This window comes from Myxine glutinosa, chromosome 6 (assembly GCF_964187855.1).
Source record: "Myxine glutinosa chromosome 6, kmMyxGlut1.1, whole genome shotgun sequence".
Classification (NCBI taxonomy): Eukaryota; Metazoa; Chordata; class Myxini; order Myxiniformes; family Myxinidae; genus Myxine; species Myxine glutinosa.
The window spans coordinates 177,962,429-177,980,087 of NC_136266.1; the positions used below are offsets into that span (position 1 = coordinate 177,962,429).

At 44.1% G+C, this 17,659-nt stretch overlaps 2 protein-coding genes across 3 annotated transcripts in view; both read left to right on the plus strand.

The window, feature by feature from the left end:
• The window catches only part of HROB (homologous recombination factor with OB-fold), a 40,953-nt gene extending 37,409 nt beyond the window's left edge, over positions 1-3,544 (plus strand). For both annotated transcript variants that reach the window (XM_068118925.2, XM_068118926.2), the window contains exons 10-11: positions 2,342-2,465; positions 3,304-3,544. In XM_068118925.2, the coding sequence (XP_067975026.2) occupies positions 2,342-2,465; positions 3,304-3,350 (171 nt within the window). In that variant the 3' untranslated portion in view covers positions 3,351-3,544. The remainder of the gene's footprint in view (positions 1-2,341; positions 2,466-3,303) is intronic.
• Positions 3,545-16,196: 12,652 nt separating this feature from the next.
• LOC137428987 (uncharacterized) overlaps positions 16,197-17,659 on the plus strand; it is a 48,229-nt gene continuing 46,766 nt past the window's right edge. Inside the window, exon 1 of the mRNA XM_068118939.2 lies at positions 16,197-16,522. Coding sequence (XP_067975040.2) covers positions 16,408-16,522 — 115 coding nt within the window. The 5' untranslated portion in view covers positions 16,197-16,407. The remainder of the gene's footprint in view (positions 16,523-17,659) is intronic.

Genomic DNA, 17,659 nt, shown 5'->3' on the forward strand with positions numbered 1-17,659 from the left:
GTCGCAGAAGTCCTTTGCTGAGGAGCCATGGCTGGTGAGAGAGGTACCCACACCCAGCCAACTGGCATGATGACAGTTGAAATCACCACATATGAGGAAGAGAGAGTTGGGATGAGTAGATAGAAGTTGGTCCATATCATCAGACAGCGAGATGTAGATGGAGTCATCACTGTTTGGTGGACGGTACAACACACATATGAACAAGAGGTGGGAGCGAAGGGGAAGCCGTAGCCAGAGGTATTCCTGGGGGTGAGGTGGAGAGAGTGCAGTGCAGGGCGAGTGAGGAAGAGAGTTTTTGATAAAGATAGCAACCCCGCCTCCAGGACGAGGCTCAGGTCTATCATACCGGAGGAGGGAGTAGCCCGGGAGAGATACTATGGAATCAGAGACATCATAAAGGAGGAAAGTTTCTGTTAAGCAGATCACGTCTGGTTTGACAGAAGCAACCTGTATGGAGAGATCAGTTAAGTTTGAACGAAGGCCCCGGATGTTTGACGTCCATACCGTTAATGAAGAGGAAGGGGGAGCATCAGATACAGAACAGGGGGGAGGAGGGGTAGGGTAAGATGTGGAAGAGGTGGAAGAGGTAGGGAGAGCTGTTGAAGGTGTGTCAGAGATTTCAGAATAGCTCGGAGAAAGGGAAGGATGGGGCGGACAAAAGGTTTGATGGTGATTGGGTGAGCCACAATGAGGTGTTATTTGAGGAGGGGGAAGAGCGAGGCAGAAGGTTGGGGGAGATGGAGGTGAGAGTTTGAAGGGGGAAGAAGCGGGGAGGACGCTTTGAGGAGGGGGAGTGAGAGGGGGGAAATTGAGAAGCAATGAGGGTGGGGAGATTTGAAGGGGAGGGGTGAGGGGGGAGTTTGGGAGGGAAGGGACAAGGGGAGGGATTTGAAAGGGATGGGATATGGGGGAGATTTGGAGGGGAGGGGTGAGGCAGGAGTCTAGGAGGGGAGGGGCGAGGGGGCGTCTTGGTGGGGAGGGGTGAGGGGGTAGTTTAGGAGGGAGGGGGCAAGGGGGGAGATTTGAAAGGGATGGGTGATGGGGAAGATTTGGAGGGGAGGGGTGATGGGGAAGATTTGGAGGGGAGGAGTTATGGGGAAGATTTGGAGGGGAGGGGTGAGATTGGATTTTTGAAAGTGTACGATTTATGGGAAACGAACATTTATTGCAAAATGAGTTTCTTGTGACCTTCGAGTTAAAAATACGTTTAAGGACGCTGGATGGAGGATGGAGTGCAGGAGAGTTTAGGGAATGTAGAAAAAAGGCACTATAGGAGATGGATATTTTTTTTGGGATGAATTGATTTGGTGAGCAAGTCGAAAGCAGCCTTTTAAAGAAGAAGAAGAAAAAGGTGTTATAAAATATGACGGAATACATAACTTGAGGGGAAAGTGTAAACATTGAAGGTTAATGAGTGAAAACTATCTGGGGAAATGGGGGAGAAACACGTGGTCGAAGAACGAACGAACGAATAAGAATGAATAAACGAATGAGAACAGAGAAGGAAATGTTTTTTTTTTTTGTTTTGTTTTTTGAGTTGAGATTTACACAAGGAAGTATGGGTGAAAAGACTGGGAATACAGAGAACGAAAGTTATTGGATCACAAACGACGGACCACTGAGAGAAAAACAAAGCCTCAAGGTTGTACAGTGCACACTGTACAAGGCCTTGCTCGCGACACGGCAAACAGACGATCAATTTATGAAAGATAAACACCGAGAAACAACCAAAGTTGCACACAATAACTTCACACACCGAAAGATAAATACAGTTTCGACAAAATACAATTGTGAACAGACTTAACTTCGAAAAACGTGGAGACCGTGTGGAGCTTCGAAAATCCCTGCCGCCGTCTCCAAGATCTCGCGAGATCTCCTATGATCTCGCGAGATGGATTGAATGTGAAGGAATAACCGAGCGTGGCGTACGAATGCACAGACGGACTGAAGGACCAGAATATACCGACCGCAGGGTTGAAGTAAAGACCAATGGAGTGAAGGAGGGATTGTAGAATTGAGGTTTGGTGAAGTGGATTATTGGTGGATTTAGGAGATTGGGTAGGGGAGTGCCCCCTCCACACATTCTCAGGATTCTACCTCAAGGAGTCGGGAGGTTTATTTTATGGCTCCTATTCTATGGTGAGATGTTTTGTTATAATTGACACTGGCATCACATTTATTGCTACTTCCAGGTTTTGATCAATTTGGCTTTACCTGTGACACTAGTTTGGCAAAACCTTTCTGCCCCATTGGGGATTTTCACCTGTTCTTGATTGAGCATAAAGGTGTATTTTGAGCCTGGAGTTTGATACTTGACTGCTGCTGTCTCTATCATGTGCAGAGCTCCTCAACTGGTCACGCCACCTCCACAAGCGAGGCTGATGACATGGCTCCCTCAACATTGTCGCATAAAGGAGGAGGTGACAAGGTGGCACAAACCTCTCCGTTTGAGAATTGGGATGACGGTAAATGTTTCTCCAGCAATGTACTAATTCCCTGCTCGCACAAACATGGCTCTGGTCATGACCACATAGCTACTCCATGATTTCCTCCTCTGTCCCTTTAAGGTCTCTGATCATTGTCAATAACTGTCCCTTCTCCATTTGTCCATTACCCATCCCACTGCCGTAATGACTCGTATTCCTGAATTTCCTCATTGTTTGGCTGCATTTGTCAAAGTAAGGCAATAAAATTGCTGCTTTTTTTTTTTTCAATGGGAATCTGGGCTCTTGGAAAAGATCGACGACATTATGGCGGAATAGGTGGGAATGAGGCTTGGGTTAGGGCAGATGAGCAGAACTGACATGCCATGTTGAGGGAATGAATGTACATGAGGTGATTTCAAATTTGGGAGAAAAAGAGAGGTCAGTGGAGTTAAAATGGGGAAATTGCTCTTTGTTGATGAACATGTGTGATTTAGAAGTGATGAGGGTAGTTGGGTGAGAGCGGTGGAGGGATGAAGCAAGACAAGAGAGTGCTGAAGGCCAAGAAGCAACAAAGCTGAAATGGCAAAAGTCGCTGATTCTAAACGTTGTGATTGGGAAATGCCATTGACATTTGGGAATTTATATTTTGTGTCGTTAAAAAATGCCAGGTGTACCTGGAGCTCCAACCTACAGTGGAAAGGTTTGGCCACCGCGGCCATTGTGTCAAACAGTTGATCATCACTTTTGCACGTTCATGGTTTTATTGCCCATATTTGTGAAAGCTAACTCATGCTTATTTACTTTTTTGTACCCTACCCACCAACACCACCCTCCCCTCACCTTCACACATCCCCCCCCCCCCCCCCCCTACGTACAGAGGAGCTGGATGGTTTGCTCGATGAGTGGCCGGAAGTTATGTCTTGAGATCTTCGCTTGCTCTCGTGTGCTGATCAAGGTCGCTGTCTATGGGTGCCATTGGATGGAGCCCAGGGGGAAAAGATTGTGACTCTTGCACATTCCAGAATTCTGTGAACTGTTTTTCGTGCTTGTAAAGAAACGATCTGTAAATTACCAAGATGCCATCTCAGTTCTGTAATAAAATATTGGCATGAATATGGCATGCTGTCTTTGTTGCATAATCATTACAAAGGAATTTTATGTAATTATAGCTTTCTTGCATAATGATTTGTTTTTGTTTTTATATAAACTAGTGAGATACCCGTGCTACGCACGGTGGAAGGCCAGAAACAAACAGGCAATGCAGATACGGTGAATGCTAAAGCATGAAACCAATAAATCCACATTCCTGTAGGACCCTCAGTCGCACGTCAGACATGGACAGCAAGTTCGTGAAGGACTTCCATGAAAAACGTACCCGTTCGCAAACAAACAGGTTCGTTCACGTATAAAAACATCGATCGTGGGACCGTGGCGAATCTGCATATGGTGATCCGCGAAGTTCACGTTCAGAAAGTAGAAATCATCACGGCATGTTGTCATTCACTTGAACTCTATCTCTTTTTTTTCATTCCAAACATAAGTAGAAATCAATGTGACAAATTAATCACAAAATAAACTTTTAACAACATTGTTAATGTTTCCTTCATTGTAAAAACTACCAAGTCAACAATTAAAAGGGATTTTGAGCCGATAGGTGTTACGGCCTTGGCAAGATCGATGGAGACAGCGATCTGTTATCTTATACACCGCCCAAATAGCTATGTGGAATTCTCATGTATAGATTAAACTCACGTCGTTTGAACTTTGGCCAAGGTCATTATTTACTTTTAATGTTTATATACGAATCAAAAAGAAGATAATTGGTTTTGGGTCGTCCTTTCCGCATATCTCGTGGGATTGTGAGTTGGAGAGACGACCGTGATGGCGGGGAGGGGGTTGGCATTCTCTCAAGCAGGGATTCAACCCATATCCTTATAAAAGGTCTTTGTCTGAATCCGATCGGTGCAGCCGTTTGTGCGGCACCTGGGGAAATAACGTTATGCGGAGTCCAAACCTGAAAATGCTGGAGGCCAAAGCTGAAGTTGAAAAAACAATGCAGCCTATTTTACTCCAGGAGATCCCAGGATTACCCACCCAAAATATTGTTGTGATCGGTTCAGCCGTTTTTGCGGTACCTTCGAATGGATGGACGGACGGACAGACAGACGGACGGCCATTTGGTGAATTATAGTAAGAAAATATATATACCAGGGTGTCTCAAAATACATGGAACCCATGTCACTGCTAATAATTCTGCCAATATTAATGTTCTTGTTCTTTTTTTTTCAGATTTGAAGAGAGGAGACCATAACAACTAATAATTAATCAATCAAAATGCCTTGGACAAAGGAGGAAAAAATATTTTGCGTCACTACTTATTTGGAGACGAAATCATTCAAAAACTATCCCCAGAAAAACCAAATTTATCGTTGGGCACACAAATTTCAAGCCACTGGATCAGTAAACAACCTCAACAAGAAGGCAGAAACACCCAGTTCTGGCAGGAAGCTGACTGCAAGATCTCCTGACAATGTGAATGCGGTGAGACATTCTGTCGGAAGGAGCCCGAAAAGTCCATCCAAAGACGGCCAAGAGCTGGGTCTTTCACGTGCGTCAGTGCAAAGAATCTTGATCAAGGATCTTCAGCTGTACCCATACAAGATCCAGATCAAGCATAAACTCACACCAGCTGACATGGCAAAACATGTTGTGATGTGCCGGTGGTTCGAGAACAAGATCGAAGAGGATCCTGACTTTCTGGATGATGTTTGGTTCAGCGACGAAGCACACTTCTTGCTCTGTGGGCATGTCAATAGCAAGAACAATGTGTTCTGGGGCACACAAGCCCCAGACGAGGTGCTTCAGAGGCCCTTGCACTCTGTGAAATGCACGGCCTGGGTGGCCATCTCAAAACATGGCATAATCGGACCGTTTTGGTTTGAAGACGCAGACGAGGAGGCAGTCACTGTCACAAAGGAGCGTTACATTGTGGTGCTCAACAAGTTCTGGAGGGGACTTGGGAGACGTCGTGGCGTGAATCAAGATGTGCAATGGTTCCAACAAGATGGGGCAACTCCACATACAGCCAACATCACGATGGAGTGGCTGGACCACCGATTCCCTGATCGGCTGATCAGCAGGCGCCGCGAACCCGAGTGGTCTCCGCATTCACCCGATCTGAACCCCCCAGATTTTTTTTATCTCTGGGGGTTCTTGAAGGACCACGTGTATGAGAATCGTCCTCAATCCATTTCTGAACTGAAAGTGGCCATCACCCAGAGGATTCGTGCCATCAGGAAGGAAGAGTGTGTCAGGGTGATTGACAACTTCGCTCGTCGGCTTCAAGTGTGTCGAAGGCGCAAAGGCGGTCATTTGGAACAGGTGCTCTAATAAATGTATCCTTTGAGCTGGAGACCTCAAATCTTCAGTTTTTTTAATTATCATATCAGCTTCCAGGAAATGTAATCTTTTTTGGAGTTTCTTGTCTGAGTAATAAATTATTATCATGTTAATGGGTTCCATCTATTTTGAGACACCCTTTTATATATATTTTTTTTTATACACCCAATTTATATATTTCTCCTATTGATGGAGAAATGTTTAACAAAGTTGCATGATCATTGATTGTAAAACGTGGCCGGTATTGTCAAAAGGGCACGGATTGCGGTGTTTCACGTATGACCCCAATAATGGACCTCGTTTTGCTCACCCTCGGCCGAAAAAAAAATCGTTAAGTCTGCCATGTTCAAACGAGGTAATCCCACAAGGTCTGAAGTCCACTCACTGGCAGCGATGATGGTCGAGGGTGGGTAGAACGTCATTTTGAAAAAGTCCCATATTTCTCATATCCGACATGAGTATACCCATTGGCAAACTTAAAAATCGGGAGTGTTTCTTTCATCACATGGGGGGAGAGAGGGATATGGAAATTGGTGATTGAAGATTTCGAATTTGCAGCAGAAAACTATATTTTGTGGTTACACAGAATTTTTTTTTTTTTTTTTTTTTAAATAGTTGAGGCTCGTGGATGAGCTGGAATACTGAACGAATGATAACACAACCGAACAAAAGATGTCTGGTATTGACTTAATGGTTAAGGTGGCTGGCTTGAGATGTTAGGGTTCTTGAGTTTTGCCATTTCAGTTCTTGAGGTTCCTGAGTTCGCAACCCTGTCATGTCGTTGAAATAATAACAGGTGGGTTGACTCAGCATGCCATCCTTCTGAGGTCGGCAAAATGAGTCAGCTTACTGGTAACAGGGGAACTGCATCAGCGGCACTGTCCATGCTTCCAGAAACAGGAGAGTTGAAGGACAAAATAGATGGAGCTTGGACAAATAAGGGATGTGGGGGGGGGGGGGGAGATGCATGGGTTGGACAAGATGGAGACAGAAGCGAACTCTTCGGAGAGAAAAAACTAAATTCGGAAGGAGGTGGGCTTGGAGGATGGTTGGTGGGTAACGGGGATAGAAAAGATTGTGGTCTTGGTTGGGGGATGGTCTGAGATTGGGGAGAAAAGCTGTCTTGAGAGAATGGTGGTGAAGAGAGAGGTCTGCGATGGGGGCAAAGAACTGTCTTGAAGACGTAGAGGAAAGAATGAGATCGAAAAGAACGTGGAAGTTGGTTCCACAAGCGGGAAAAGAATGAATGAGTGGAGGTGAGCAGTGATGAATTTTTTGGAGTCTCACCAGAAGGGGGTTGATGGTGGACCACATATGCCCTGCAAACAACACTGGGGAGGGGGACAAATCGCAGAAGTAGCAGAGGGTGGCACACTAGAAAATTGGCTGTAGAAGACAGATAGGCCGCCGACCTGTCTTTGATGCGAATGTGATCGTCCTACAGAGTTGGCTTCATCTTGGAAGATTCCGATGATCTTGAAGGCCTTGTTTTCCATGGTGTCAAGTCGAGCAAGGTGTGAGGCAGGGGTGCCAGCCCAGAGTAGTCAGCAGTCAGTACCTTGTTAGGCAGATTGGAGTTCAGGTTGCCAATAAAGGACTTTGTACAATGGAGGATGCCCAGGCTTTGGTGACCAACTTTGAAATGTGGTTTGCCTAAAAAGGATCATTGCTGAGAGTGAGACATAGAAGTTTAAGTAAATGAACTTCCTTCAAGAGGATTGTTAAAGTGGTGTCGTGTCCCCGGGGTTAAGACCCCAAGAGGATGAATGGCCGAAACGAGCTTTACTCCGAGGAGTATACCCAAATTGGCAGTATTATATTTTTGTGCACGTGGGAAGATTTCAGGCCTTATCTGATCGGAACACACGCAGGGGTTAATCTGAACCCACAAACACAAAGACGGGACAGCAAAATCCACAATACAAGGAAAGTAAAATTCGACAAATAATTATTTAATGAAAATAAATTCAAATAACAATGAAAGGTGAGGTAAAACTAAAATTCCTAATTGAGACGTCTCCACTCAGACTCGTATACAAACACGGGGAAAACGAAAGTAAAAGAAAATAAATGATGCTGAGGTAATCGGCCGGCACTCAGCTTTGCGTCCCCAAATGGCTGGTAAGGCTTGCCGGTCGCTCGTTGCCTCCAAACCACCACGTGGGATATGCACAAAATGGTGCTCGGTGCGCGCTTTGACGTCCAGAGGAAATACGACGCGGACCCAATCTACCGCCGACGTCGATCCTGTGCCTTGTAGTTCCGACTGTTCCGAACGGCTGTTTCTCACCAGCCCTCTCCCAAGAGCGCACACAAACCAAAAACCACACGCCCGCGACCAAACCGGAACAAGGAGGAAATATGACTACCTCCAACCAGCGCCAGGACAGAGAGAGAGAAAGAGAGAGAGAGAGAGAGAGAGAGAGAGAGAGAGAGAGAGAGAGAGTAAGATGTCATGACTGCATCTTTTTCCCTTCACTCTCAAATCTTCCACGATGATGTCACACTCTGTCCAATCACCAAGCGCTACTCAATCATGAAGGCCGGGGCGTGGCCTCCCCATTACGAGTTGTCGGGGCCGGAATCCAGTCTCCTTTCTGGAATGTTCAGATGACGTCGTTCGCCGTGAGGCGGGGCTTGCATGCCGATCTGTAAATGTACCGGGTTTGTCGGACTTGGCGACGTTGTGAGCGAATGAGTCCATTTACAATGTGATCGTTGTAGTTATTGTAATGGCAGCCCTTTTTGATGCAACAACAACGAAGGGAAAAATCACAGGGCAGTTACACACTGGGGTTTATCCTCAAGCCCTATCTGATTATCATAGCTCCACCCCTCGTATGGAGACACATATATGATCTTACCCAGACAGTCGACCTAACTTAATTTACATCGAGGTGGGTTCTTCTTCTTCGCGACACACGAATCATTCTAAACCTACACGTTCTGAACTTCATTAAGGTATTTCATCCATACCCCAAAAACATAACAGTAGATTGGTGGATTTGCGAGACAGTCCTTTCGGAGAGAGAGTGTGAGATTTGTCAGGATTGAAAGACATTCCAAATGTTTGACCAGCTTGTGATTTTGTCAAGGTCTGAAGAGAAGGAAGAGGCTGCTGCCAGCCTTTCTGAAGGATGAGGGATGTCACAGCAGAGTGTGGTGTTGTCAACACAGATAAAGAGGATTTTCCAGATGCAGAGATTGTTGATGAAGATTAGGAATAGGACTTGGTGCAGGGGTACTCCAGCCTTAACAGTGAGAAGAGATGAAAGGATTCCGTTGAGGGCCACAGGTTGGATACGAGAATCATCATCGGCTGTCCATCGAGAGGTCGACGAAGACCGTAACAGAGGAAATTCGTCATCCATGTGTGGAGTTGGCCTTGGATGCCATAGGCAGAGAGTTTGGGGAGCAATGCAGGATGCCAGACTGTACTGAAAACTCAAGATGTGTCCATAGAGATGTCCCTGATCTCGTGTCTGATATTTAGGGCCTCCAACCATTGTTGGGGGAGTAGAAGTAGCATGTCCAATCTGCAGTGACCATGGTCTGAATTTGAATTGGTGATCTGAGATAAAGCAGTTGGAAAACAAGGAAGGATTTCATATCGACTGTGATGATGAATTCCATGACCTTGCTAATGATAGGAAGCGAGCTGATAGGTCTGTAGTTAAGGGAAGGTTTTTGTACCTTGTTTATATAATGCAGTGATGTTATTTGTTTTTCAAATCATTTAAAGATTATGATGGGAAATGATAGAGAGAGGATGTGCAAGAGTAGGAGAGCAGGTTTTCTGGACATGTGAGCTGATGCCATCCGGTGAAGTCGCAGAATCAGTCGCGGGTTGCAGAAACTTCTTCACCTTCTAAGTTGCAAAAGACACAGAGTCCAGGAGCAGTTGGGTGTGACTGGGTAGTGGGTAGGGTGGGTAAAGAGAGTGAGGGGTTGGGGACAAAATATTTGGAAACAAACGCAATTTAGGCATTCGACCTTCTCGCAAATGGAGTCGGCTGTGAAGAGATGGAAGGGGAGCATCTGCCAGAGATTGACTTAACAAGGCACCATTATGTTAGGATTTAGAGGGGGAGACAAGTTTGAAAGTTCAATCTTGAGGTTTGATAAATGTTGTTTTCTGGCTTTCTTGAGAGTGGACACACTTGCTGCGGCCTTGGTGGAAGGATGTGACATCATTCGGTCGGGTTTGCTTTCCAGGAAGAGAAGGCAAGTTGTTTCAAAGCAACGACCTCACCACAGGATTCAGTGTACAATGGATGGGAAGAATGGTAGGATAACTGAAGACGGGATGGAATGGATCTGTGCAAAAGGAAGAGCTGGTTTCTGTGGAAGAATTTGTAGACCTAGTTAATATAAGGGGTAGAGCATATAGGAGACAGCTCTCAGAGAGTAGAGTAAAAATACAGGTTGTTGATAAATGTTTATTTTCAACATTAGAAGAAATATTGAACAAATTAGGTCTTCACGATATTGCATGTTGTACAACTGCCAATAACTAATCATGGAGTACGGTACACATATGTCGGGATAGCACAGTAAAATATTTCTGCCCCATCAAATGTGTACCAAATGATATGCTGAAAAGCTCCTATAGAACGACGTCGGAAGCCTTTAAAGACCATTGCCTTTTATTCTCGAATGTTTTTATAAGTTAATAGAACGGCACTCAGTAGAGAGCATACCTCCACCTGGTTGGCCATTTCACTCAATGGTGAAGAATCAGTTTTTTTAAATCTACCAGTCGGATCCGGATCCGGATCTTCACCAAAATTGAATCGATTCTTTCTTGTCAGACACCCAAGCTGTCCAACAAGTTTCGTCCAAATCCATTCATAACTCTTTGAGATATCCTGCTATGTATAGTTTTTGTCCCCATCTCCCAATAGTGAAGAATCACTTACAAAAATTTAATAATTCTCATATCTGAATCCATATTCAGATCTTCACCAAAATCGAATCGAATCGTCCTTGTCAGACACCCAACCTGTCCACAAGGTTTTGTCCAAATCCGTCCATAACTTTTTGAGATATTCTGCTATGTATCGTTTTGGCCCGATCTCCCAATGGTGAAGAATCACTGAAAAAATTCTAGTAGCCGGATCCGGATCTTCACCAAAATCTAATCATTTCGTTCTTGTCACATTCACTACATCTCTGCCAAATTTCTGCCGAATCCGTCCACAACTTTTTGAGATATTTTGTTCACAAACAAACGAACAGACAAACAGACAGGGGTGAAAACATAACCTCCATCTACCTTTGATGGTGGAGGTAATGATTCGAACGGAAGGAAGCGTCATTGTCTCTTGGGCATTATATCCGTCCCATAACAAAACATTTTAAAAATCCGATTTTAAAAACTAGAGAAATACCCGTGCTAAGCACGGGTGGGAGGCCAGAAGCAAACAGGCAATGCAGAAACGGCGAATGCTAAAGCATGAAACCAATAAATTCCACATTCCTGTAGCACCTTCAGTCGCACGTCAGACATGGACAGCAAGTTCGTGAAGGACTTCCATGAAAAACGTACCCGTTCGCAAACAAACGGGTACGTTCACGTATAGAAACACGATCGTGGGTCCGTGGCGAATCTGGATATGGCGATGGCAAAATATCAGAAATTGAAGGGTTTTTTTAATTTTAAACGATTCATATAAACATCCGTTAAATCATATCACATGCAAATCATCAAAATCTAAACAGTATCTTTAGAATTTCAATAAAAGCTACGGCTAACAGCACTGTTCATATCGGTAAATATTATTCCATCGTGTTTCAAATCGTGATCGATACACTGTGATCGTGAATCGTGATCGATAATCATGTTCACAATCGCTATGTCGTTTGTACTCCCGATACGTGTCCCAAATTCCCGATACGTGTAACTGTACCAAATCAACAGTTAAAAGGATTTTGAGCCGATAGGTGTCGTAACAGCTCAGCTGTCTCCACATCTTGCCTTGGCAAGATCGATGGAGACAGCGATCTGTTAGCGATCGATGGAGACATTTTGCTTTCCCGGGTGCAGGCGTTTGTGCGTCGTCACAATGAGAACAATGAACGTCGTGCGAACGCGAATGTTATCTCAAGTCCAAACCTGAGAATGCTGGAGACCAAAGTTGAAATTGGGAAAACTAAATAGTTTATTTTACTCCTGGTGATCCCAGGATTATCCACCGAAAATATCTTTGCGATCGGTTCAGCCGTTTTTACGGTAGGGGAGAAAAGGGGGTAAATACGGACACAGATTTTTAAACCTCTGTATCTGCACAACGAGTAGTATAACTCTCAAATTAACATGGTAGCAGATACATATGAGGCATCCCCTCAATATGAGATAGATACATACCTAAAACGTTTTTCTATATTTAAGTTATCTTTAAGAAACCATTTTCGTAAGTGTCCACAATTCCCCGCCCGCTAGCGGGGAAAACCGGACACCTGGTGGGGCAACTACGGACAAGTGAAGAAGTCGACTTTTAGGGTTTTGCATAAGCCCCCTCCCCTTTTCAAACAGGCTAAACGACCTTTTAAGACACCAGAGATGCTAAGTAGTTATCTTCTCAATAGGCCTACAATGAAATGTTCCCAATAGGCCGACAATTAAATATTTTCGTCTATAGATTAACATTGAAATGTGTAATATTTGTTTGTCGTATATTGTTATTTTTTTTAATGAAGTGATCACTCGAGTTACAAGTCCTGCACTAATGACTGTGTTTCCTTTCTTTAACTTGATGAAGTTATTGGACAAGGTCTTTTAAACCAATACACATAAACAATTTTAATAAGCCTTCATCACACACCAAAATAAAATGCAACTTTAGAAAACAAATGACAATCGAAACACAAAACAAACGAGATTTGTGAAACACTTTCATTCTTGATCTGGAACCCATCAATGTTCCAGTCAGACAATTGGTGAGTTGGTAGCTACATGTTTCTGCAAAAGGACAATTTTAACTGTAAGACGCACAAATGCAAGGAAGTTATCAGGGGTGAATGAGTTAAATTAAATTAACATTAAAAATTAAATGTGCAATTAACATTAAATGCATTAGAATTCAATATAGACCGCAGAAACATGAATGGGGCAATAGCGGACACCCGTCCGCAATTACCCCACATTGACCTTTGACACACGATACTTTCCTCCACACAACACTGTCTCACTACATCAATTGACACTGTATGTACGTAAACCATGCTTCAAACTGAATACACGTTTCTAATAAAATCTATGATTAACCAAAACGACTGACAGCAATAAACCCAAACAGCAAAATCTAGGAACACATTTTAGGGGGTGTACTTAACTCTCTGACTGAGTACTTCTCTTTAAATGAGGCAAATAATAGAAGTTAGCTGGTATTTACCTTGTTACCTGCTAGGCCACTCACGAGTGATGACGGAACAGCGCCAGCTATTGCGAAATTCCTGTAACAGCCTTGTCCGCAATTACCCCATGTCCGTATTTACCCCGTTCTCCCCTACCTTCGAACAGACAGACAGACGGACATTTGGTGAATTATAGTAAGATAATACACCACGACCTGTTGTACACCATTTACACGTGCGAAGAATGAAAAACTCTCATGTAAAACTCACTGGCTGCCGTAAAGTCTCTGTCGTGGATTGTAAAGTCTCCGTCGTGGATTGTAAAGTTTCTGCCGTGGATCGTAAAGTCTCCGCCGTGGATCGTAAAGTCTCCGTCGTGGATCGTAAAGTCTCCGTCGTGGATTGTAAAGTCTCCGCCATAGATTGCAAAGTCTCCGTCGTGGATTGTAAAGTCCCCATCATGGATTGTAAAGTCCCCGTCGTGGATTCTAAAGTCCCCGTCATGGATTGTAAAGTCTCCGTCGTGGATTGTAAAGTCTTCGTCATGGATTGTAAAGTCCCCGTTGTGGATTGTAAAGTCTCCGTCGTGGATTGTAAAGTCTTCGTCGTGCATTGTAAAGTCTTCGTCTTGGATTGTAAAGTCCCCGTCATGGATTGTAAAGTCTCTGTCGTGGATTGTAAAGTCTCCGTCATGGATTGTAAAGTCTTCGTCGTGGATTGTAAAGTCTCCGTCGTGGATTGTAAAGTCTCTGTCTTGGATTGTAAAGTCTCCATCGTGGATTGTAAAGTCTCCGTCGTGGATTGGAAAGTCTCCGTAGTGGATTGTAAAGTCCCCATCGTGGATTGTAAAGTCCCCGCCGTGAATTGTAAAGTCCTCGTCGTGGATTGTAAAGTCTCCATCGTGGATTGTAAAGTCTCCGTCGTGGATTGTAAAGTCTCCGTCTTGGATTGTAGAGTCTCCATCATGGATTGTAAAGTATTCGTCGTGGATTGTAAAGTCCCCGTCGTGGATTGTAAAGTCTCCGTCTTGGATTGTAAAGTCTCCATCGTGGATTGTAAAGTCCCCATCGTGGATTGTAAAGTCCCCGTTGTGGATCGTAAAGTCTCCGTCGTGGATCGTAAAGTCTCCGTCGTGGATTGTAAAGGCTTCGTCGTGGAATGTAAAGTCTCCGTCGTGGATTGTAAAGTCTCCGTCTTGGATTGTAAAGTCTCCATCGTGGATTGTAAAGTCTCCGTCGTGGATTGTAAAGTGTCCGTCGTGGATTGTAAAGTCTCCGTCTTGGATTGTGAAGTCTCCGTCGTGGATTGTAAAGTCTCCATCGTGGATTGTAAAGTCTTTGGCGTGGATTGTAAAGTATCGCAATATGCGTTTGGGAGAGAAGGGAAGGAAAAGTGGGAGGACACAGGAGTTTGGGGATAAAATAGAAGGGAAGGAAAAGAGGGAGGACACAGGAGTTTGGGGATAAAATAGAAGGGAAGGAAAAGAGGGAGGACACAGGAGTTTGGGGATAAAATAGAAGGGAAGGAAAAGAGGGAGGACACAGGAGTTTGGGGATAAAATAGAAGGGAAAGAGGAAAAATAGGGTAAAGAAAAATGCTGCCATGTTGTCAGACAAAATAAATAGGTAACTCCAAAAGTTAAGGACAACTGGGGTAGCAAAATGTCTGAGTGAAGACAGAAGGGACGGGAATATTGGATGGGATATCAAGGGAAGACAGTAAGACACTCGTGTGAGATGTATCATTGAGGGGGTCGGGGTTTCCCCATATAAACGCCCCTCAAATTAATTCACTAGATGATGACGTCATTGGCATCCAGTTTGGGGAAAATAGATTTAAACAAGTCAGAAAAAACATTTTACCGTCTCATACCAACAACAAATAAAACACAATTACACCAACACACACTACACATGTACAACAACCTCTACCACAGACATCTTCATACAATTGTTACTATTCCCACCTGTAATAAAAATGTCAAACGATGTCATGAGGGAAATTCAGTGAATGATTTTGGTGTCATTCCTTCCTATCTAGTTACCCTCACCAGACGAGAGGGTATTGCATTTGAGTCCGTTTGTCTGTCTCTTTGTCTGTTTGTCTGTCTGTTTGTCCGCACAGAATAAATATAATTTTCTCTGCAACCGTTGGTCCGATCGACAGGAAATTTTCACCATCGGTGCACCTCCACCTGTATAATTTTTAATGATAATTATGACGTCATATGTCACATGTAATATGTCATATGTCATGTGGTTCGGCCGCCATCTTGGAAAAACCGAAAAAAAATTGCACCTCCACATCTCCGAAAGCGCTGAATAGAAAAAATTGAGACATGGCTCATTGTAAAGAACTCTCCATGGAGAATAAAATATGTTAATGATGATGTCATAGGTGCCTCCATTATGACGTCATAATTCGACAAGTACAAAACTTCATCCGATCAAGATTAAATTTCTTGAGCATAATCTCGGAATAAATTAGTTTAGAAAACAAACAATCATGACGTCATCGGTCACGTGGTTCGGCCGCCATATTTGTTTCAACACAAAGCCTTAAAAACCACTGAAAATACATCCTGGCGAGGGTTTGCAATCTCTGATCGCTCTTTTTCTTGTTTGGTTGTTTTTTAGGGATTGCACCCCCACATGATTTTTCATTTTTTAAAATATAAATTATGACCCATTTAAATGGAATGCGAGGCTATAACGCTGGATTTATGAAACAGCAAGATGGATTTGATCCTTTATGAAGTCATAGGTGATGTCATTTGTTTTCTTACCTTTACCTGCACATTTACCTGTGTGCCATAATACCAATATAAGGAAAACCCAACCGGTTATTATTGTCATCCTTGGCCTCGTCTATTCCCATAGGATTTATGGAATCGTTTCTGGTGATGTGCAAGGTGGACTGTAACTGATACACCTGCACATGGATTAAGAGGAGTGTGTGTAAGGGATAAGGGACCGGTTGATTGGGTCCGAGGAAGGTGTGGCTCCTGAAATGTTCATACATGGATTTATCTGGAGTGCTCATGCCTCGCTGTAGGGCATTCTTGTTTGAGAAATAGTGTCAAAGGGTGGCAACTTCGTGTTCCTCTTTTCCTCCTTCCTCTTCACGCTTCTCACCTTCACGAGACTCGTGTGAGTGATGAGACCTCTGTCCGGCTTTCTTTCTTCTCCCTTGTGCTTCTGCTCCTCGTAGGCCCAGGTGACCCATAATGTGGACCCCACACACCGCCCTGCTCCTGTGTGCCGTGATGTCCCTGCTCGTCCATTGGTTCATGTGGATGCTTTCTGCACTTCTTCACACCGAGAAGTTCTATGATATGACAGGTGAGAAGGGGCACGTTTCCGCAAGGTACCAGGTACCATGGCTCCCCAACTACCATACTGATGTTGGCAAAGATTTCGACGATTCGTTCGAAATTGGACCAATGGCAGTATATATAACTCTGGAGTAACGTTGAGCCAGTGTTGGGACATTGGACAAAATTGCGTTGAACAAGCGTCATTGTACAGGTGTGTCAAAAGTCAGGAAGCATAGATTTCCTTTTTGAGATGATACCTGTGGAGGTGGAGACAGGATGTCGCTGACGGATAAAATGTCCCCTACGTCGTCCAGATTTAACGCCACTTGACTTTTTTCCCCTTTGGGAACACCTGACATTAATCGTGTGTACCACAATACCACGTACAGGTGAATATGTGAAGAATGAAATCAGAAACGAATTTGTTAAAATCGAGGCGACAATGTCGATAAACCTTCAAACAAACCTAGGTACAAGAATTTATGTCAGCAGCTCGCAATTTGATTGTTTTGCTCAATTTAATAAAAAAATTATTATTTATTAATTAAGTTAAAACAAAATTAATAATCAAAACTTTATTTTCTTTTTGGCTCAATTTTATGAAATAAAATTGTAAAATCGAAACACCCGCTGACGCCCCGCTGAAACGCCCCTTGGGTTCCCACTGCCACGCCCCTTGGGCACGCCCCGCTGACGCGCCCTTTGGGCACGCCCCGCTGAAAGGCCCCGCCCCACTGAAACTTCCCTTGGGCACGCCCCGCTGCCATGCCCCTTGGGCACGCCCATTGACACGCCCCTTGGGAACGCCCCGCTGACACGCCCCTTGGGCACGTCACACTGCCACGAACAAACAGATGTTCACAAATAGGATTATAAAGAAAATAAGATAAATAGTGTTCCCTTCCAATGAACTTCAATGCAATGGGAGGCCCCATCAAAACCTGCACAAACTCACCTTTAAATGGGGTGTGTGTACGGTGTGTGTGTGTGTGTGTGTATGTATGTGCGTGTATGCGTGTGTGTGTGTGTGTGTGTGTGTGTGTGTGTGTGTGTGTGTACGGTGTGTGTGTGTACGGTGTGTGTGTGTGTGTGTGTGTATGTATGTGTATGCGTGTGTGTGTGTGTGTGTGTGTGTGTGTGTGTGTGTGTACGGTGTGTGTGT